Raw genomic sequence first — 21,821 nt, 5'->3', positions numbered from 1 at the left:
TATTGCTGTTAAATATGGGTAAGGTAGCCATATCTTTTATTTTCCTGAATGGTACTATTTTCAAGTATGCCAACCTTTGCCCAGGCCATGTTTCTCAGAAGGTCAAATCCTCTAGATATCTTTGTAAAAATTTCCAGAATGCTTTGGGTTTAGAACTTGTTAGTTGGGGTACTAGTATTTTTTCATTATTTGGGTAATCTAGATTTTTTTTTTCTACTACTAAAGAATTGTGATTCAGTGAACATACAACATGTAGTGTTCCTAAATGTTTCATAATTATTTTTAGTAGTGAATAGTCACAGGCTGCTAATGAAGCTAGAATTTATTTGATGTATTTGGTTTGTGGACCTTGAAAATTTGAATATATTTATCAAAAGTCAAACTTAGAAACAGTCTTTTTTGCTTAAAACAGTCTTTTTTGCTTCTTTATATTTGAATTCTGTTTTAGAACAGATTTTATACTCATAAGACCCACTTGGCAAAAAGAATCGGATTTAAATCTGATTCTAAAACTAAAAAAATTCTAGAAGAAAACAGGAGAAAATCTTCATGTGCTTGGATTTAAATCATAAAGATTTCTTAGACATAACAGTAAATGCACAGTCCATAGGAGAAAGACATGGATAAATTGGATTTCCTCCAGATTTAAAATGTCTGCTCTTTGAAAGACATTGTTAAGAAAATGAAAAGATAAGCCACAGACTGGGAGAAGATATTTGCAGAACACGTATCTGATAAGGAATTTGTATCCATAGTGTATAGTGAACTCTCAAAACTCAATAATAAACAGCCCTCCTTTTTGCAAAATGGGCTAAAGATATTTGAACAGATGCTTCACTGAAGAAGATAGATGTGAAAGGACGTTCCACATCAGTAGTCACTAGTGGAATTAAAACCACTTGAGGTACTTCTGCCTACCTGTTGGAACGGCTGAAAACAAAACAGTAAAAACAGACAACACCAAGTGCCGATCAGGACTCAGTGCAATGGAAGGCGGAAACTTTGCCAGTGGGAAATGCAAAACGGTACAGCCGCTTTGGGTCATAGTTGCTTAGAAAGTTAAATGTATACTCATACATGTGTTAGTTCTAAAACATGTCCACAAATTCCTTGACATGGCCTTCAAAAAGTTGAGCTTAATTTCTCTGTTCTTGGGTGTAAGCCAGCCTTTGTGCCTTCTAATGGATAGAATATGGCAGAAGTGACAGCCTATTGCTTCTGAGGCTGTCATTAAAGACATTGCAGCTTCTTCCTTGTTCCCTTTCCCTCTTGAATCACCTGATCTGGGAGAAACCAGCTGTCATGTTACAAAGACAAGCCTTACAGAAGAATTCACATGGGAAGGGACTGAGGCTTCTTGTCAATGACCAGCCCCAGGTGAGAGAGCTATTTGTCACGTGGGTCCTTCAGTCCCAGTCAAGCCTCATGACCGCAGCTCTGGTCAGTGTCTTGACTGTAGCCTCATGAGAGACCCTTGGATATAACTACCCAGGCCTGCTACCCCAACACTCCTAACCCACAGAAACCAATAGAAAATGTTTATCATTGTTTTGAGCTATAATGTTGTGGCAATAATTTATAATGCAACAATAGATAACTAATAGAATTTACTAAACAATTTTACTGAACTTGGCAGTCTCATTCCTGGAGAGATTGGAATTTATGTCCATACAAAAACTTACATTCTTACAAAAGTCTGTGCGTAATGCTTTTAGTGATTTTATTCATAATCTTCAAAAACTGAAAAGAGCTTATATGTCCATCTACTGGCAAATGAATAAGCAAACTGCAGTCTTTCTGAGCAATGAATTACTCCTGAGCCCTAAAAAGGAGTGAGATCCTTATGCAGGCAACAGCGGGGATGAATCTCAGTCGTTGTCAGTCTCGGGGAAAGGAGCCAGTCTCAAAAGGACACATACATATGATTCCATGAACTTGACCTTCTGGAAGAGGCAAAACTAAGGGACAGGAAACAGATGACTATTTAATAGTGGCAGAAGGATTGGCTCCTAAGGGACCGGAGGTAACTTCTTGGGATGCTAGAACCATTCATAGTAGCGATTAAATAATTGTATATGTTTGTTCAAACTCATAGAATTATATACTAAAAAGGGCAAATCTTACTGTAGGTCAGTTATACCTCAGTGAAAAATCTGAACAAAAAAATCCAGTTCATGAAAATGATTACTAAACTTTGGGGTTGACGGAGTGGTCGATCTCATGTAATACTGTCCTCGGTACCCGTTCCAGCTCTGAACTACGAACTCTGTAGTATGTGGTAACACAGGAAGGCCTCGGAGTCAGACTTTACTGAAATGGAAAACTTTTATGATTTTTAGGTCCTATGAACTAACCCGGAAAGACCGACTCTACAAAAACATCATTCGAATGCAGCACACACACGGATTCAAGGCTTTTCACATCCTCCCTCAGACCTTCCTTCTGCCAGCCGAGTATGCGGAATTCTGTAGTAAGTGCTTGTCTGTGAATGCCCCCTTCCTCCCCCACCACCTCACCCCCGCAACTGAGCTCGGGGCAGACTTACCCCAAGGGCCACCTTGAGTTAGTAACTACTTAGGGCTTTTCAAATCCTTAAAACAGTGTGTCTCTTTAGTAAAACAGCTGGAGGGATGACTTTAAAACCGTTTTCGTTGTGGTTGTGTCCCTGTATGTTTATTTTTAGGAAGCCTGTTGCTCTCATTTCTAGAAGGATACATGGGTGTCACACCTGTGCCCCTGTCTGGTACAGAGCATTTCTTCACCAGCAAGAGTCAGTGCCTATGGAAGGGTGTATATACTTCTGCCTTTGAACTATATATGCTTCCTTTTTGTTGTCTGCTTTTTCTTGCCACTTAAGGAATATTCCTATCCCCTTGATTTCTCGACTTGTATGACTTATGAGGTACAAGTATCACGCATTGTTTAGTGTGAGGGTTTAGAGGTACCCTTTAGTCACACTCTGGTTGGAGTACCCTGACAGGTGTTAGCCCAATAGGGATCTAAATGTCCACTTTCTTGCCTGTAAAGCTCGCTAGGAGCATGTGGCTTGCTTCCCAGTCTCAATGGGGCCTTCCAATTCCTTTTGCCTTGAAGTCAGCTATCTTCCTCAGGTCCAAGTAGACGAAATGGGCTATTTCAGACTTTCCTCTCTGGGGGCAGAGCCCGAGTCAGGAGGCCTGGTGCATGGAAGAGGTGTGAGCACAGAGAAGGTGGGAGGCAGGTCTATTGTGAGAGTCTGAAAAGTAACAATAATAGAAGCTAACGTGGAACGAACATCTTGTTTCTATTAGGCCCTCTTCTGAGCGGCATTTCTACTCTGAGGTAGGTACCATTGTTTTTCGCAGTTTTACAGATGAAGAGACAAATGTACTGAGAGGTCAGGAGCTTTCCGTAAGTTGTGTAGTTTGCCAACGGTGGTTCAGACTCTGGTTCGGCTTCAGAGACCGTGTTCTTCACCACCAGGCCTTATTGCTTGAGGACCCAGGGCTGTGTGTACACATGTCAATTTCCCAGTACCACCAGTGAGAGAGGCCTCTTCCGTGAGAAGGGTCTAAGGACAGACACATAGATCCCTTTCTTCTCAGTACGTCCAGGAGAGAGACTAGGCCTGTCTTAGGAAGCACAGAGAGAGGAAGAGAAAGTTCTCTCTAGACTTCCTGACTTGTGATTTTCTTAACTTGTCGGACATAACAGTCTGATCTGGTTGCCCAGTGGGGGTGTTCGTCCTCTGGGATTTCCGTCATTGGGATCTCCCGCTTCACGTCGGTGAGGCCATTTCTCTGATAGCACTCCCTGTTCAAGCGGGGACCATTAACATTAGATATGTTCAGTGTTTGCCCGCAGAAGGCTCTGAAATGGCTCAGAAGAGACTAGTAATTAAATGAATCAAGTTCAAAATGACAGTGGATGCAAAGCTGAAAACTTACAGTTAAGAATTTTTGTTATGTGACTTTAGCCACATTACTTAAAACACTGTGTCTTAGCTGCCTCCTCTGCAAAATGGGATTATTACTAGTACTGACCTCATAGTATTGTTGCGATGTTTAAGTAGGTTAATACATGGAAGGCACTTGGAATGGTACCCAATAGGTGCTTAATAAATGTTCAGTATTACTCCTTATTTCGAGTTATGTTGAGATATATCGTTATGTAGTAAAGGTAAAAAATTATGCAATAAGCCCAACACGATAGCATAAAAATACTTCAGTTAATGTGTTAGCAGCATGTCCCAGATGTGAACTCCTCCTGTTAACTTCTACAGTAATTCCCTGTTGAAGTCTACAGGAATCTGAGATGAAAATTCCCTTTGTCCTCTCTCTGCTATTTCTTATTTTTCTGTTTACCCTTTGGAGGCAGGTTGGGGGGGTGGGGGTGTTCCTTCAGATGACTGGATAGACTTAGGGTTCCTCCATCAGTTCAAGCATGACCTGTCTTTTAGTAGGATTGCTTCTTTAGTGTATTATTCAAACTTGTGTGCATGCTACTTTTTAACAAAAATGAATTTAAAAGGTCAGCAGAACACATGGAATTAATATAGCCATAACTCAAAGCCACCACGCTTAGCCCCAGGGCAGTTACTGTAGGCAAATGGTGTTCCTCAGTCCCCCAAACAAATCACTTACTGACGTTATCACCAAACACCACAGCAGGGACTCACTGTGTTTGTGGGAAAGGGGAACAGGGACAACGTGATAGTAGAAGGGTCTTCTTGGTTTCAGTCTTGCCAGGATGCCAGTGATTCTTTACCAGTTGTCTAGAATCTATGACCTCTATGCTAAAATTCATTTGGCGGTGGGGAAAGGATCCAACACTGTAAGGTTAGTTGTGTTGCTAAGGTTACGTCTTAGGGGAGAAACCCACCTACTGGTACCACTTCCTCTTTCAAAGAGACGTTCCTCTTCTTCACGAAGTCTGTCTTAAGTTCTTCTCTTCCTTTGATGTCGTGTCCCCTTAGCATATTGTAACCCAGAAATTTCCATTTTCTCCATGATTTTTGTGTTCCTGTCCCTCTGCAGCTCACTTGAGTGTGGGCACTAGGAGAGTTTCGAGAAGGAAAGAGGCACAAACAGATTAGCCTTTAGAAAAATAACTGTGAAATGAATCGGAGGGCGCGAGGGGAAGAACATGGTGATGACTTGGAGGTTACGAAGGTAATCCAGACAAGAAGCGTAGTTGGATTGAGCTAGGTAGCTGGAGTAGAAGAGAGGGAGCAGAAAGAGTGGTAGAGTAAAGTGAACCAACTGTCTGTGAGTAGTGAGGCAAGGGCCAAAGATGGCTGCAGAGGGGTGACTGTGAGAAGCCAGGAGCCTCAGCACGTCTTTCACCAGGGAGCGTAACCAGGGCTGTAAAGGAAGAGCTATTAAAAGGGATGAAGAGTGTGAAATTTGGGTCCGGGTACGGATTTGAGAGGCCTACAGGTTTCCCTGGGGTGATTTGCTGGCAGCTGTAAAGCCAGAGTTGAGTTCTGGCCAAAGGTAATAGATCCTGGAAGTTGCAGGGATGGAAGAGGAGGTGATTATTAGAGAAAAAGAGAAGAAGCACCCCAGAGAGGAGAGTGAGCTTGAAGATATGAACAAGGGAATGGGTCCCAGAGGAGACAGGAGAGGGTTAAATCAAGAACAGACATGTGGAAGGAGGCTCCGCGTCACTCATCAGGGAAACGCAAACGCGAACCCCAATGAGGTGTCGCCTCACACCTGGCAGAATGTCTAGTATCAAAAAGACAGGAAATGACAAGTATTGGCGAGGTTGTAGAGAAAAGGGAGCCCCTTGTGTACTGTTGGTAGGAAAGTAAATTGGTGCAGCCACTATGGAAAACAGTGTGGAGGTTCTTGAAAAAATAAAAATAGGAATAGCATATGACCCAGCAATTCCAGCTCTCGGTATTTACAGGAAAAAGATGAAAACACTAATTCAAAAAGTTCTGTGCTTATTGCTGCATTATTTACAACAGCCAAATTCTGGAAGCAACCTCACTGTCCATTGATAGACGATGGATAAAGGTGTGATATATATACACGATAGAATATGACTCAGCCATGAAAAGAATGAAATCTTGCCATTCATGACAACATGGGTGGACCTAGACGGTATTACACTGAATGAAATACGTCAGAGAAAGACAAACACTGTATGATTTCACTTATATGTGGAATATTAAAAAACAAGACAAATAGATAAACAAAAATGAGAAGACTCCTCAATACAGAGAACACGCTGGTGGTTGTCAGAGGGGAGGCTGTGGGCGGGGGGGGAAGGGTGAAACGGGTGAAGGGGATTAAGAGGTACAAGCTTCCGGTTATGAAATAAATGAGTCACGGACATGAAAAGTACTGCGTAGGGAAGGCAGTCAGTATCGTAGTAACTGTCTGTGGGGACAGATGGTAACCATGCTCATTGTGCTGTTTCATTATGTATATAGATGTTGAATCACTGTATTGTACAAAAAAAAGTAAAGGGCACCTTTCGATCACTTGTAAATTATTGTCCTCTTGCACCACTTGCACACAGTTTGACTGACAGCGATTTTTTTCATCCAAGCCAAGAGAAATCACTTAAGGAATGCTATCATTTCAGGTGATCTAGTGTTTGACCCCCAGTGGCACTGTCTGCAGTGGGAGCCTCCGGAGGTCCTTGGGTTGACGGAGGCGAGAACCTCAGATTCCCGTAGGCCATTCGTGATAGTCATAGACCAGTATGAGAGAGCTGCCTTACTTTGTTTTCATCCTCTCATTCAAGAAGGAGGGGGAATGGTGGAAGTGATGTGTAGTTTTGCTGCCTCCTCCTTCTTCCTTTCCTTCCCCTCTCTGTTTTTGTGTTGATGTTTGAAGCCAGTTCAAAAATATAGGTATTTTAGCCTGGCCGCCCTCCACTTAGAAATATGGAAACTTCTTTGGGTGTCTGAGTGGATAAACCATTGTTGAAATTTAAAATAATAAACTCTTGTCCTTTCTTTCTCTCTGTTTCTCTCTGTCCCTCTTTTGATCTCCCAATATTTTGAGCAGATTCATATTCAAAGGACCGGGGACCTTGGATAGTAAAACCAGTGGCCTCTTCTAGGGGGCGGGGCGTCTACCTGATCAACAATGTAAGTATGCAGCAGGTGGCACCCTCTCTTCTTCCTCTTCTATTTCTTTCTTCTTCTTCTTCTTCTTTTTTTTTTTTTAAGTAAGTTTTATACCCCATGTGGGGCTTGAACTCATGATCCCAAGATCAGGAGTCACATGCTTCACCGGCCGAGCCAGCCAGGCTCCCCCTTACCCTATCTTCTTACTAGTTTTTTCTTGTTTCACCCTTTGTCTTAGCTACTAATATGATTTTCTTTTTTTTTCAATTAAGAGTAGGTGCTCCCTTCTGAAATCTGCATTCAGACGTGTGAGTCGAGGGTGGGTATGAGTTGGCTACTAGTCCCCTTACCTAAGCAGTAACCTCTTCCTGTTCCAGCAGTTACTCCGTGGCTAAAAAGTCAGTTGATCAAATGTTAGGGAAGAGAAGCCTTTGGTGTCCGCAGAAAAGAGGTTCCTTTTCTACCTGAAGCATATTGTCATATTAATTCCTCAGTACCAAGCATTAATTGGTAGCATATACATTTAGTTTCTTAGTGTGAGAATTGTGGGTTCCTGCCCTCGAGATCATTGAGGAAATTAACCTCAGTTTGGTATGGCATCCTTGATGCTGTTTCTGCATCTCCCTCCCTCCTCCTCATCCTCTTCTTTTTTTCAAAACTTGTCAGTATCTTGATTCTTTGCAAAATCCTTATTAAAAGTGGTTTGTAAGTTGAACAAATACAGAATAAATAAAGTAAAATCTCAACCCCAGGCTCACTTCCTAGAAGACTTTTAACAGTAGTTTATAACCTAATGGAGTTGATTTTATGTTTCTTTTCTTGGCTTTACGTTGTGTTTGTTAAGTCCCAGTTTGATGTGTATTGTATTCACATAACCTCCTGCCCTCCCTTCCACACTCCTGTTCTTTATTGTTTTTATATTTTGAAAGTTTATACAATTATACTATCTTCAGTAACTGTGATTCCATTTCTCTGCTTTATCTATAAGTTGAGTAAAAAGAATTAAACTCAATAGTAACCTCACAGCATTGGAATTATGAAAAAAATTTTCTAAGTTTTATTTGTTTAAGTAATCTCTACACCCAACGTGGGGCTTGAACTCACAATCCCAAGACCGGGAGTCATATGCTTCTCCCACTGAGCCAGCCAGACACCCCTGGAATCCTGAAATTGAATCAGTATTTCACTCTGGGTCTTTCCTCATTTTTACTCCTGGACATTTGGTCAGCCCTTTTAGTCTGGAAACTAGTGTTTTTCTTTGGTTTAGGGAAAATTATCCTTTTTTCTTTTGCCTTTGTTTCTGCTTCTAGACCTCATTTTTGAGGCATCCTGGGTCTTTCCTTTATGTCAACTTTCCTCTGGTATTAAATTCTGTTTTTCCCCATATTGATCTTTCTGGATCACCAGTTTGGACTTTATCCATTTTAGTATTCATTTTATCTACTATATTTCTCTGTTGGCTATCATATTTTATAGAAATCCTTACTTTCTGTTTGCCTTTTTTTTTTTTTTTAATTAAAAAAAGCCTGTTGTTGCTTAATGGATTAATGGGTGCGGTTTGCCTACTGGCCTTAGTGAGGATATCAGTTGAAAGTTTTTTGAAAGTTCTCTTTTGTTTCATGATTTTTCTTGGGATTGTCTTTTTTTACCCCCTGCTGTTGGGTTTTCTCAGTGTCAGTGACCTTGGGTGTATTTATGAACTTAAAGACTAGACTGACTGAAACTGACAGCTGGCCCCAGTTTTGGGTACTCTTGTTTAGGACTGATTCCCTGCAAAGTTTCTCCCTGGACAGAAGGCGAACTCAGTTTGGTGCAAGGACAAACGGTGTTGACTGACAGGCCGTGCCTCAGGTGGGTGTGAGTGAGGAGCATGCTTCTTCCTGCCGCCCCCTACCAAAACAGAACAGGCCTAACTGTGAATTACAGAGGAAGATTCTGGTGATTTCCCTTCTGGGCAGCACTATCTTTCCTGTCTTTTCCTCTCTGTGTCTGTTGTAGGGATAGAGCGGCCTCAAATTCCACTCTTCTGTCAAATCCCTCTGCCTACACAAGATGTCCTCCTCAGAGTATTATCATTAGGTTTTATCCTGAGGGCAAAGCTCTGGGTGTTGGAGGAAGCCCCCTGAATGAATTAAGAATTAATTATCTGATTTTCGTTCCTTGGCCCATTCCTGCTCCTCATGTTTGTTTCCTGCCAGCTTGGAGCTTCTCAGAGGCTCCTTGAGAAGATCATTCTCACCTCTGGTATTTTGCTTCCTTTGCTCTGTTTTCTCAACCTGATCCCATCTGCTTTCTGTCTCTGAGGGTTTCCTTCAACTTTTGGTCTCTTACTGGCTCCTTTAAATGTTTTCTAACTTTGTTATCATTTCGTTCTTTTAAAAATATCTTCTCTGTCCTTCCAGTGGGACTCTGGAAGGGAAGAAGGGGAGGTAGATATGTGTGTGTGTGTGGTCAAGTACTCTGTTTTCAAATTCCCCAATTTTCTTTTTATGTAGTCCGAGCTACTTCCTACATGTGCACAAACTAACTTTCTGAGAGGTCTTTCACATCGAAAAATCCTTACATTCAGTCTGGACTGAAAACTATTTGGTGACTACTGATGGCCGGACCTTACTGGGCCTCGTTCTGGTACAGGAGCTACTCCAGCCTGAGGCCTAGGCTATAAGTCCTGTTACCTGGCCCTGGGTCAGTCCCTCTGGAGGCCTTTTGCCCCTGAGTCTCTTGTGACAGGAGGCCCTGGCCATATGGCTTGGAGCTCTCTTTTCTTGTTTCTGTTCTGACCTTGGCATGAAGGCTCCTGTCTGACAGCTTTTCCTTCAGCTCCGTGCCAGGAGCTCCAGTGTTGTTTGAATCTCATAGACGGCACTCGTTTGGGTTTGGGTTTTAGCTGCCAAATGGAATTGCTATTGAAAGTCAACTGTGGTACAAGTTTGCTTTTTATTTTCTTAGACATGAGTCAAAAGGAATAGGATCTATTTCCAGCTCATCTGGGACGTTTTTCTTTTGGAATGCACTTTTGCTCTAGTGATTTGTTATTTTGAAACCAACATTATAAAGAATAGAAAAGTTAAACTTTACTTGGTGGGGCTGAGAACCCGGTGCCCTAACTCTTCCCTGGATGGAGTCTCATAGAGGGTGACAAGTCTTTAGAGAATGTGTTTGGCAGGCTTTCCTTCTCCCTCCCACTTCTCCCTGGGCTGAATCCCTAGAGACCCCCTGCATAGATCAAAGTACTTGGCAGGACCCTTTGCCTCCCTCCTCCCCCTCAGTGAAGCTTTGGAATGAGTCTGATTCTTTGAGGTATTTGGTGAAGGTGCCAGACAGAAGCCTGGGAAGATGCCAGCAGGCACCAGGGGAGCTGGCAACATGTGGACATAATGGGAAAATATTCCCGTTTCACTCCAAAAACTGGAATTTTATCACCTTTTACTCAGACCTACAAACCATGTAGTTAATACTCTTCTCTCTCTCCTTATACACAAGGCCTCACCATCCTGTCTTTTCCATACCTGGATCCTTTCCCATGGAATATGTGACCCATTAGCCAACTGGATGAAGTAACTCTTTCCAAGGCTGCTGCCTGCTTTCCTTTTAGATTTGGTGGGGGGGGGTGGGAGTGCTCAGGCGGAGGGTCTGTGAACAGAACTAACGGGAGTGGGTGAGGGACTTGGGGGGGGGGGGTGGAGTTAGGTGTGAAGGCCAAATGAAAACATCTTTCCTTGTCTTTACCACTGGAGAGGGCCTCTTATTGAAAATTCCCAATTATAGTCATAACCTCCTGGAAAATGTCTACAAATAGCAACTTTTACCATTACAAGAACAGGATAAAGGATAGAAAAGGCGTTACTTTTATGAAAGACCAAAGGGAGAAGCGTGAGCTCTTACAGACGGAAGTACCTTGGCCTCTCAGCTAACATGCATGGCTTCTTAAGATGTGCTCTTTACCTCTAGAAATACAGCACAGAGGAGCACAGTTGCGTTTGCCCCAGCTCCCTCAGTAACCATGACTAAATGCCATATTTTCCCAATTTAGTATATTCAAGTTAAGGAGGGAAAGATCTGGCATTTTCTGATTAAGGTACAAATTTGATTATGGAGGTCAAATTTCGTCATCCTCTTCTCACACATTAGCCACAGTAAATACAACATTAATGTTTTCTTTGAGATTTTGAAGTAGCAGGAGAATAGGTCACTCTATTTGCTTCCTATATTTGTGAATATAATTCTTTATAGTGCTCTTTCCATTTGTTTCTATTTGTTTATATGTTGTTATCTAAAGTGCTCTCTATTTTTTATCATGGTTCAAGAACTATTTAGGGAGTCCTGTGCCAGGTGCTGCCACTCCTTAAAACCTTTTGAGGAATAGGGATTATCTCTTAATACTAACACTGATACTAAGCTAATGTGTCTTCATTATGACTTAGTGCGCAGCTCTGAGTGGAATGGCACGTTGTGCGCCGTGATGAAGGCTGTTGAGTTACAGAACTTAGTGGAACCATAGAGTTACTATTGACTTTACACTGGTAGGTCTTGAGCATTTAATGTGTGCCTGTCATGGTACCTTCCAAATATAAACTCAGTTAGTCTTTAGAAGAACCCTAGGTAGTTACTGTTATTTCCTTAGTAAGTGGTAGAGTCAAGATTATAACTCAGGTCTAGCTGATTCCAGAGCATAACACTCTTAACCACTGTACCATTCTGCCTTACAATAACTTAACAGATACCATGAGCTTTAATCTCAAAGTCCAGTTAGAAAAATGGATATGTTTCCAGCTTTCCCAACAATTTAGATCTTGCTTTAGCATGCTTTAGAGGGCAATTTGAGCTTGGAATTGAAATCATTTGAAATGAGTTAGTTAGTTGGGGAATGATGAAAAGGAAACAGGCTTGAAAATACCAAAAAGCTTTCATTAGTTGCTTCTTAGTATGTAACATTATACAAAGAAACTATACCCAAACTATTTTTTTCTTTGATGAACTACAATTTAACTCCTGATGTAGGTAGAAATGAGAGGCTCAGACCACTGAACAAATATTAAAGTTAAATAATGTACGAGATAATGCATAACTCAAGGGATACATGTGTGTGATGAGGGAGGGGAGGGAGGAAGTGGGCAAGGACATTAGATGTGTCATGGAGTGATGGCCATCGCCAGTGTAGTCTCTGGTTCCGAGGAAAGTTGGATGGTCACGTATCTGCCGAAGCCTATAGGTGTTACTCAGTGGGAAGAGGTCTGCATTTGTTTAATTTTAGGTTTGGAACACAGCCTGAGGCTTGCTCCTTTGTACTATGATTCATCACTTCTTACATACTAAGCTGACTTAAAATGGAGATAGTGCTTGTGAGAAAGTGATCAAGAAATGTAAGGGAGTCCGGAAATGGTGTGGGCGATCAGGTCCATGAGTCTGAATCAGCACTGACCGTCGCCGGGTCCGTGTGATGCAACAGTGGGAGATGAGTGGGGAATCTCTTTATCTTAACTCTGGGGTTGCTCATCGTGGTTGTGTATGATGTTACAGGCCACAAAATTATCCTTATTTCATGGTAACTGTAGTATTTGGGGGTAGCAAATGCATTATTATAAAGAACGTCTTTTGAATTTGGGGGTTAGTATGTCAGGTCAGAACTTTGGGGAAAGATGTGAATCGTACTCTAAGAGTTAAGTCTCTGAGGCAGACTGGCTGGGTTCCAGTGCTCCTCTGTCACCATGTGACTTTGTCACCCTCTCTGACTCTTTCCTCATCTGTAATATTCGAATGGTGATATACCTACCTCAGAGGGTTGGGTGAGGACTGTAGGAAATAATATTTGTGAAGATTTAGAACAGAGCTGGACGTGTAGCAAATGTTCTGTGCATTTATTACATTTCTTTTCGTGCAAATGTTAATAGTTACTTCTGTTGCTTCTACTGCAGCCATTATCATTACAATTATGAATACAGCCACTTCCCTTTTCCAGTCCTTTTGTCCTGTATAGATTGTGGTGGCTTCCAGCTGACTTTTCTCTCTTCATCTAATCTCACTAAGAGTTGTGCTATTCCATGTATTTTAATCTTACTATTAAGAATCCACAATCATTTCCTCCTTCCCACCATGTTCAGGCTAAACTTCCTTTGTTGGGGGTTCAAATCCCTTTGCTGGTGGTGTCCCCTCACTCCTGATATGCTAACCAGACCTTTCATTATTCCTCAGGTCGGTCTTTTAGCCCCAGGTCAGTGGTCTGCGTCCTGTCTTTTCTACTAAACTTTGTTCCTGCCACCTTTCCATGGCAGCTTCCTTTCCTTTCCACCATGTGCTAGTAGCTTTCAACACTCGCTTCTGCACCTACTCTTCCAGAATAGACCTTCCTTCACTGATTCACGAAACTGGGCAGTGCTTGTACTGTGCAGTCCCATGTCTTGCGCTTGTAACTATGCTGCTTTGTGTTCTTTTAACTTGTACATTTTACTGTCCCCTTACCTAAATATTAAACCCTTTGGAAGGATGGATTAGGGTCTCTGAGGGCAGGGAGTCTCTCTGTCTTCACTGGATCCTCAGTGCCTTATGAGTATCAATCAGTCCTCATGATTCTTTATCGTATAACAACTCTTTTTTCATTGAAAAACTCTTTAAGATCTAGTTCAGGCTTTATAAAGTAGCATAGGAAATACAACTGAATGAATCAATGAAACATCTGTCCTGTTTCTCGAGGAAAATGCCAGGATCCATTGGGAAAAGATCTGTAAGTTCTCTAAACAACTTGATGAAAGCCTTTGCTTAAGAATAATGGTAATATTTTAAAATTTCCATCACACCTTACATTTTGGAGAAAGCACGTTTTTATTTATTTTTTAAGTAGCTTTTGTTTTCTTGGCATGTAACTTTTTAATACCATGTATATAAATCTTTAAAGCTGTTATTGCTCTCTTTATTATGTGAGAAGTGGTATGTAAATTTATTTTTCCCTCACTGTAATTGGATACCCATAGTGTTTATAAGTCTTGTGTTACCTGACCAGTTGAATGTAGGGGTAGGTTGGAAGAAAACTTTTCTTAAGAATTGTAGTTTTCTGCTTTATTGTTTCTGAAAGGTCAAGAACTCTGCTCCCTCATTGTGAGTTAGGATTTCTGTCCTTTTATTCTTTCTCTTTACTCAATAGCCGAACCAGATTTCCCTGGAGGAGAACATCCTGGTCTCCCGTTACATTAACAACCCCCTGCTCATAGACGGTGAGTTGAGATTGGGCCCTTGACGGGCTTGATCTTGCTAATTTTAAAGAATATTTTCACAGTCTTCTCTAGTAAGTCTTTATGAAGCTGGTATAATTCTTGGCAGCTGTGGCTCCAGAGATGAGGCTGGTGCCCTACCTACCTCATAGGATTATTTTGAAGGTGAAATGAGAGAATAGAAAAGAAAAAGTGCTTTGTAGTACATCTACTTGAGAGCTGCACAGTCTGTATATGTAAGCTCTCTTTCTCAATGGATGTGTATGATATATATATATATTTGTAGGAAATGAATAATGATTTATTCTTAAAGGGCAAGGTATGAAGGCAGTATGTGTTTTGTGGGGAGAGGAAGACTATTCTTTCTTTCATATTCCTTTATGAACCCCAATTTTTTCTAGATTTCAAGTTTGACGTGCGCCTCTACGTGCTTGTGACTTCCTATGATCCTCTTGTCATCTATCTCTATGAAGAGGGATTGGCTAGGTAAGAGACTTTTGGGGGGAAGGGGTGTTTATCAAAATGGCTCCATTTAACAAGTGTGTTAAGATCAGGCTGTTTCTGTCACATTCAACTCAGAAGATGAGAGTGTACCCAGATGGGCTTCAGATGGCAGAACATCAATCATGTTACTTTGCAGTCTCCCTTGCATCTCTGCACATAGGAACGTGCCTCTCTATAAAAACCCACACCTTTCCCAGCAGGGATCCAGGATCACTTTGTGTTTTCAGGCCACGGTGGTAGTTATGATGACCCTAGGGTCATACCTGAGATACCCTGAGATAATTTGTCACTTTTCTTCACAACCGATCTAGGAAGGAAAAAATCCAATATTGATATACCTGTTCTATAACAGACATTTATTTCAGTGCTCCCAACAACCTTGTAGTTGATGCAGTTTTGCAGTTGGGGAAACAGGCTTCTGGGAGTGAGGAGAGAACTTGGTCACTTTTCAGAGCTCTCCCAGCTGGATGGTAGTGGAGTGGGGCTTTGTACTGGTGGATATCACTCCAGAGCTCATAGCCTGAGCTGTTTCATGGCCTCTTGTTGCCCTTTTGTATTTTGGAGACATTAGCTGCTTTTTTTTCCCCCTACCTGTAAATAATATTCCTTACAGTGGTTGTATATACGTTTTAAGATAACAAAAGTGACTTACTTAAAAAATTAAACTCAAGTTATAATAATTTGAAGTTTTTTTTCCACAGCCAGAAAATTTTACCGGTGACATAGGCCTTTTAAATTGTTTAGAATAAGTATGTAATTTTGCTGTGCTTGTATTCTTTTCCCCTACAAAACTAATATATAAATCTCTTTACTAACTAGCTTGCCCTGAAGTTCCTTTTCTGCTTGGTGGCCTTTTAGGACCCAGCAGTTGAGGACTTACTTTGCGTCTGCAGTCAGCCATGGCAGGCTAAAAAGTATGGTCTGTATTTGTGTATTTTAGAAAATGCACTTGGAAGATGGGAAATATCACGGTTAAAAGAAGGCTACCTATCTAAGTTTAGGTGCTTTGACACAAATTATTGTCCTCTGAAAGCTGTTATTTTTTTTCTTTTTTCTTTTTTTTTTAAGAATTTATTTATTTATTTGACAGAGAGAGATCATAAGTAGGCAGAGAGGCAGGCAAAGAGAGAGAGAGAGGAGGAAGCAGGCTCCCCACTGAGCAGAGAGCCCGATGTGGGACTCGATCCCAGAACCCTGAGATCATGACCCGAGCCGAAGGCAGAGGCTTAACCCACTGAGCCACCCAGGTGCCCTGGAAGCTGTTATTTTAGAATGTTATTTTAATTCTGTCATGGACTCACGTTTTTGATGCATCCTGTGACTATAATCAGGGTGAGCGCCTTTAACCGGCTTGTAGCAGTTTAAGGTGAGCCTCCCCTTCCCCTCTAGGTGGCAGCGACAGCATTCAGAAACACGGTCATGGAAGATTCCTGAGTCTGAGTGTGAGGAACACTGGAGGCTACTGAAGCTCCGTGGTTCTAAACTCTTGTTCCTTGGAAAGGAGGGGGAAGCTAAAGTCTTTCTCAGTTCTTAGGGAAAGGGCTGATCCAGGCATCTGAGCACACCAGGCCTCCTAGCTCTAATCAGCTTTTCATAGGCAGACAGTTTTCTGTCCTGTTTGTAGACACACTTGCTCTCAGACTTTGAAGTAAAGGCTTAAAAGCTGAATCCCCATACTATGTAGATCAAAAAGAAGGGAAAAGATACCCTTTCCTCCTGCTCAGAAGTATAAGATGCTGAGGGGTTTCCATTTTCTAAGTCGAGGTACATGAGCTGACCCTCTTGTCCAGCGTGAGCTTCTCCACCTCCTTTCCTCCCTGCCTCCTCACCCCATCTTGCCTCCTGTGCCTTTTGCAGGAACTGATTATGTCCTGCCACAAAGTGAACTTCTTGAATAGGGAAAAGACCTCAAGGTTACACCCACTGTTTCTCAAGGATGCCGTACCAGCATCTTCTGCATATTATTCCGAAGACCTTGCACTCACGCTATCAGTAGCCCTCTCTCTTGATAAAATTGAGTGTAGCTTTCAGGCCTCACTGGTTCAGATATGAAATGAGAGTACTACAACATTGGTTATAGAACTTCCTACAGATATGCGAGTGCTGTGTCTACCGGGTGTGTGTGGGAAATCAGATCCTCTGAATTGAGTAACTGTCTTCCCTCACCCCCAGCAGGGACTGAGTGTGTGTATGTGTGGGTGCGTGTGTGTACTTTTTTTCCCCCACCAGAATTATTTGGAAGAGAGTTTTTTTTTTTTTTTTAAGATTTTATTTATTTATTTGACAGAGATCACAAGTAGGCAGAGAGGCAGGCAGAGAGAGAGGGGGAAGCAGGCTCCCTGCTGAGCCGAAGGCAGAGGCTTTAACCCACTGAGCCACCCAGGCGCCCCTGAAGACAGTTTTTAAAAAAAAAACTCAGACCAAATTGAACCAAATAATAATAGGACTGTTCAGGGCTTGGGCTCAGTTAATGTAAAAGTACAGGTACATCTCCAGGCTTCACACAAGCATGGTGAAGTATGGCCTGTGCCTGGCATTGGTGAGGCCTGCGAGGCTCCGCTGCCGTTCACAGCCACTTCCATGTGCCCGAGTTCCTGTGTCTTAACTCACTGTGTATCTTGGCATTCATCTGCTTCTTTTTAATCCTCAGAATCTGCTCAACTGTGTCATTACATTCAACAATAGTCCGTAGCGTCTCCAGATCTGCAGCCTCTGGTAATTTGGGGTCACGTGTGTTTTCTGTAGACATTGCTGAAGATAATCAGTTCGGGATGAGATTACTAGGCTGTTTTACTTTGAGGCTCAACAAGGAAAACCATAATTTTTCCTGAAGAGAAAGCATTGGCAGCAAATTTAATTGGCTTCCTCTTTAGAAAAGAAGGGCCTTCTCCTGTGTCACTCCTGTTTTGGGCCCCGAATTAATGCTTAGGAGACATAGAGATTAAGTGCATTTCCCAAGACTGTTTTGTAAACTAGATATTTTGTGTCAATTCTTGACCTTTTTAAACTTATTAAGAAAAAGACCAGAAATAGTTTCTTTTTAGATTAATAATTTCCAGTTGTCTTTGTTGTTTTATTAACACAGAAAAACTGTCATTGTTTTCCTATACATGGGCAAACTATGGAGATGTTTAGAAAAAAAACTGGGTTCCTCGTTATTTGGGCCCAGCATTTTTGCCCCAAAGGTTCACCCTGTTTTTGAGTTTGACAAGTGTGTTCCTGCTTTGCCCCAGCAGGGGACACTCAGTTTCCAGAAAGGGATACCATTCTCTACCAAAATGGTGTAGATTCTTTTTCTTGTCAGAGGTGGGATCCAAAAAGACTTTGTCCTGGATTTTACAGTTTTAAGTGGATCCAGTATGTGGTCTAAACGATTTGATGAGGCCTTTTTTGAGACAGAGCTAATAGGCACATTTTCACTACAATGGGAAAAATAAAAAGTCAAAATTGACTTGAAAACCAAGTGTGTTGTCAGACACCCAAAGGTAGGTCGCACTGGCAACTCGGGGGCAGCAAAGGTGCCCATCCACAGAACTGGATACTCCCATCCACACTGGAAGGTGGGAGGCGAGGGCAGTGAGAAGGTCCGTCAGGCCCTGCCTCTCTTCTGCCTTAGCCGCATTATTCAACAGGAATTCAGAAAAGACCCCAAAGCATTTGTAATGCCTTTCCCTTCTTCCCCATCCCCCAGTTCCTTCTTCAGTAGCCTTCCTTGCTAATTAACACTGGCTCCGCAGGGATATTTACCTTTTCTCTGCTGGATTCCTGTGGTTTTGAAAGAATTCAGGTACTCGTTGGTTGCCAAGGAATTCACATTACCTCACAGGCTGCACACTGTCCAGAATCTGCCACAGCATTGAGGGGGGTGGGGGGCTGTGGAGACAGCATCGAGGGCAAGAAAACCCTCTCCGGTGCTCATTGTCACCCTCGCTGGCAGGCCTCTGCTGTTTGTGAAGTTTGAGTCATTTCTGGCTCCGAAGACCAGGGATCAGGCTGGTAATCCCCTCCCAGACGGCTCCGTGGGGCGCTGCCTAGTCAGTGCAGCGCGCTGGCAGTCTCCCGCCTGCAGCTGGTTGACAGCAGATCAGAGAGCCCTTGGGCCTCTTGTTCTCGTCCATAAGATTTGTCTGGGTCAGGCCAGGATGAAACCCAGTGGCTCCTGGCATGGCCGCCGGAGGTGCTGTCTCTTCATTCTCCGGGCCTTTCTGGCTCGGAATGGCTACACCTGCCGCAAGATAATTCAGGTGCCCCAGCCAGGGGCTCCACGGGGCTGGCTTCCTCTTTCTTTTGTACTTTTGGACTGAAGGTTTGTTAGACGATGTGGACTCTCAAAGGGGAGGGGCTCACTGCCCTACTTCCAGATTATCTCTGACTCCTGCTATTCTGCTGTATCTGTGAAGAACAACATAGGTTTTGAATGGAGGAAGAGAGTTAAAAGGATTCCACTAAGTCTGTGCTTTCCTTCCTGTTTTGGTTCCACACTGGTGACGTTCCTGGGACAAGCAGCTCGTGTGCAGTTTCAGTTCATGCTTGTCCAGTAGCTTCTATGTGCCTAACACAGGATCCCTTCCCATGGACACTCAAGAGTTTTAGGCAGATCGTTACTGTTGTCCCCATTCTCATGGAGAAACATTAAGAAGCAAAAAGGAAATGTAGCTTTTGACTTCAGAATTCATTATCAGGGGGCACCTGGGTGGATCAGTGGGTTAAGCCTCTGCCTTCCGCTCAGGTCATGATCCCAGGGTCCTGGGATCGAGCCCCACATCAGGCTCTCTGCTCAGCCGGGAGCCTGCTTCCTCCCCTCTCTCTCTGCCTGCTTGTGATCTCTTTCTCTGTCAAATAAATAAATAAAATAGTAAAAAAAAAAAAATTCATTATCAGAACAAAGATTATGTATTTCAGTGTGGTTTATAAAAAGGCGTATACTTCTCCATCGGTGGGCTGTAAAATAGTAAACAGAGTTTCAGATTTGGCAAAGAAGTCCAGGCTACCCCCCTCTTGTATTTTTTATTTTTTTGGTTTAAAGGTCAAGGCTGTGAAATGCTGTCGTCAGAGCTTTTTCTAAATTTTGATTTCATTAAGAGGGAGGTTCAAGACTCAATTCATCACTTTGATTTCAGTATGTGCCAGCATAAGTATTTGCAAATGTGGTCCTGGAGTGGCTGGTGAATTACGTTTTTTAGGTTGTGGCTAATGAAGAGCTCGCGTTGAAGCTTGCAGACCTAGATGGGTTGAAATTTGATATGTGAAGTTCTAAATCAGGGGTCACAAACCTACAGACTCCCAAGGACATTCACTGAGAGGGAGCATGAGTGTGAGTAGGGGGAGGGGCAGAGGGAGAGAGAATCCCAAGCAGACTCTGCCTTGAGCAGAACTCGAGGCTCCATCTCATGTCCCTGAGATCACAACCTGAGCCAAAATCAAGAGTTGGACACTTAACTGATTGAGCCACCCAGGCACCCTGAGAATATCTAGATTTTTATTGAGAAGCTTACTTCTGTTTTTAGACTTTGAATTTTGAAACCATTTCAGACTTCTAGAAAAGCTGTAAAAGTAGCGCAAAGTTATGTTTTACCCTGCATGTAGAGATCCCATTCAGATTTTGCCATTTGTCCTAATAATGTTCTCTGTAACAAAAGCCTCTGAGCCCGGATCACGTGGTTTATTTAGTTGTCATGTCTCTTTGGTCCCCTTTGGTCTGGAACGGTCCCCTCCGTCTTCCCATGACTTTTATGACCTTAGCATTTGTGAAGATGACAGGCCAGTCATTTTTTAGGATGTTCTTCCATTGGAATTATCTGATATTTTTTCATGAGTAGACCCAGCTTATGTATTTTTGGCCAGAATACCACAGAAGCGATGCCATGTTGTTATTGCATTAAAACTGATGGCACGCAATAATGATTTATTGGTGTTTGGCCACTTGGTTAAGGTTATGTCTACTAGATCTGCCTGCTGTAAGATTACTTTGTTTTCCGCTCTCTCATTAATAAGTGTCTTCTGAGGAGATTTTGAGACTACGTAAAATCTCATCCCTCCTCTCACTTTAATTCAGTGATTTTACTATCCATTGATGTTTCTTGCCCGAGTTATTACTAGGACAGTTGCCGAATGACGACTTTCTGATTCCATTATTCCTTTTCCTTTTAGTATTTGGCATTTTATTCCAAGGAAGAGCTGTCTCTTCTTCCCGTTTATTTATTCATTTATTTATTTATACCAGTGGATACTCAAGGACTCCTCTATTTTATTTGATGGGTTATAATCCTTTATCATCAGGATTTATTTTGACATCATATTGTCTCAGATTTGGCCAGTGGGAGCCCCTGTAAACTGGCTTTTGTGTCCTCTCGTTTCTTTGAGCACAAGATGTTTCAGGCTTCTCTCATTCTTTCTGCAGCCCAGCTCTGGAATCAACCATTTTCTCAAAGGGGCACTAGTTGCTTATAATGGAGAACAGTATTTAGAAATCAAGATCCAAGAGCTAGATAATCTTATTGCTCTGGGATATCTCTGCTTTCAGGTCCTTGAAATGGGTAGACCAAGGAAATCTATGTTTGTGTATATATATATGTATATATATATACATGGACAGAGACACACATTGCCATTTATATTTATTTTTGTATCTGTTTCCATACGTTGAAAAACAGGAATTTATATGAATACCTCCAGTTCTTCAAAACTACAGAGTTCATTTGAGACTTTCTCTGTCCTTGTTTTTTATCTCTCTTCTCCAACAGTGAGAAATCTGACTCTCTTTATCTTCAACATATTTATTTACCCAATTCCCTTGTGTGTAGCCAATCTCTGGACCTCGTTGTCCACGGTCTCCCACAGATGCCCTTCTTGTGTGGACTCTGACCCTGTAGGGCCGCCATCCTGCACAGATAACCTCTGTGTACTGCATGTGGGCTGCCTTCCTATGCTGTCCTCCATCTTCCTCCGTATCAGTCATGGCTGCAGGAAGGAAGGTCTAGTTTTTAAACACTGGCCAAATCATCCAGGTTTTTTGTTTTGTTTTGTTTTTTTAAAAACAGTTTGTT

The 21,821-nt window shown here is 42.2% G+C and overlaps 1 protein-coding gene across 6 annotated transcripts in view; it reads left to right on the top strand.

Moving 5' to 3' along the window:
• Positions 1 to 21,821, top strand: part of LOC116862657 (tubulin polyglutamylase TTLL5-like) — a 145,218-nt gene that overhangs the window by 25,185 nt on the left and 98,212 nt on the right. For all 6 annotated transcript variants that reach the window (XM_032850011.1, XM_032850009.1, XM_032850007.1 and 3 more), the window contains exons 6-9: positions 2,340 to 2,470; positions 7,005 to 7,087; positions 14,205 to 14,274; positions 14,673 to 14,757. In XM_032850011.1, coding sequence (XP_032705902.1) covers positions 2,340 to 2,470; positions 7,005 to 7,087; positions 14,205 to 14,274; positions 14,673 to 14,757 — 369 coding nt within the window. The remainder of the gene's footprint in view (positions 1 to 2,339; positions 2,471 to 7,004; positions 7,088 to 14,204; positions 14,275 to 14,672; positions 14,758 to 21,821) is intronic.

This window comes from Lontra canadensis, unplaced genomic scaffold (genome assembly GCF_010015895.1).
Source record: "Lontra canadensis isolate GAN:19392208 unplaced genomic scaffold, GSC_riverotter_1.0 scaffold291, whole genome shotgun sequence".
Lineage (NCBI taxonomy): Eukaryota > Metazoa > Chordata > Mammalia > Carnivora > Mustelidae > Lontra > Lontra canadensis.
This window is presented reverse-complemented; position numbering and strand designations above follow the sequence as displayed.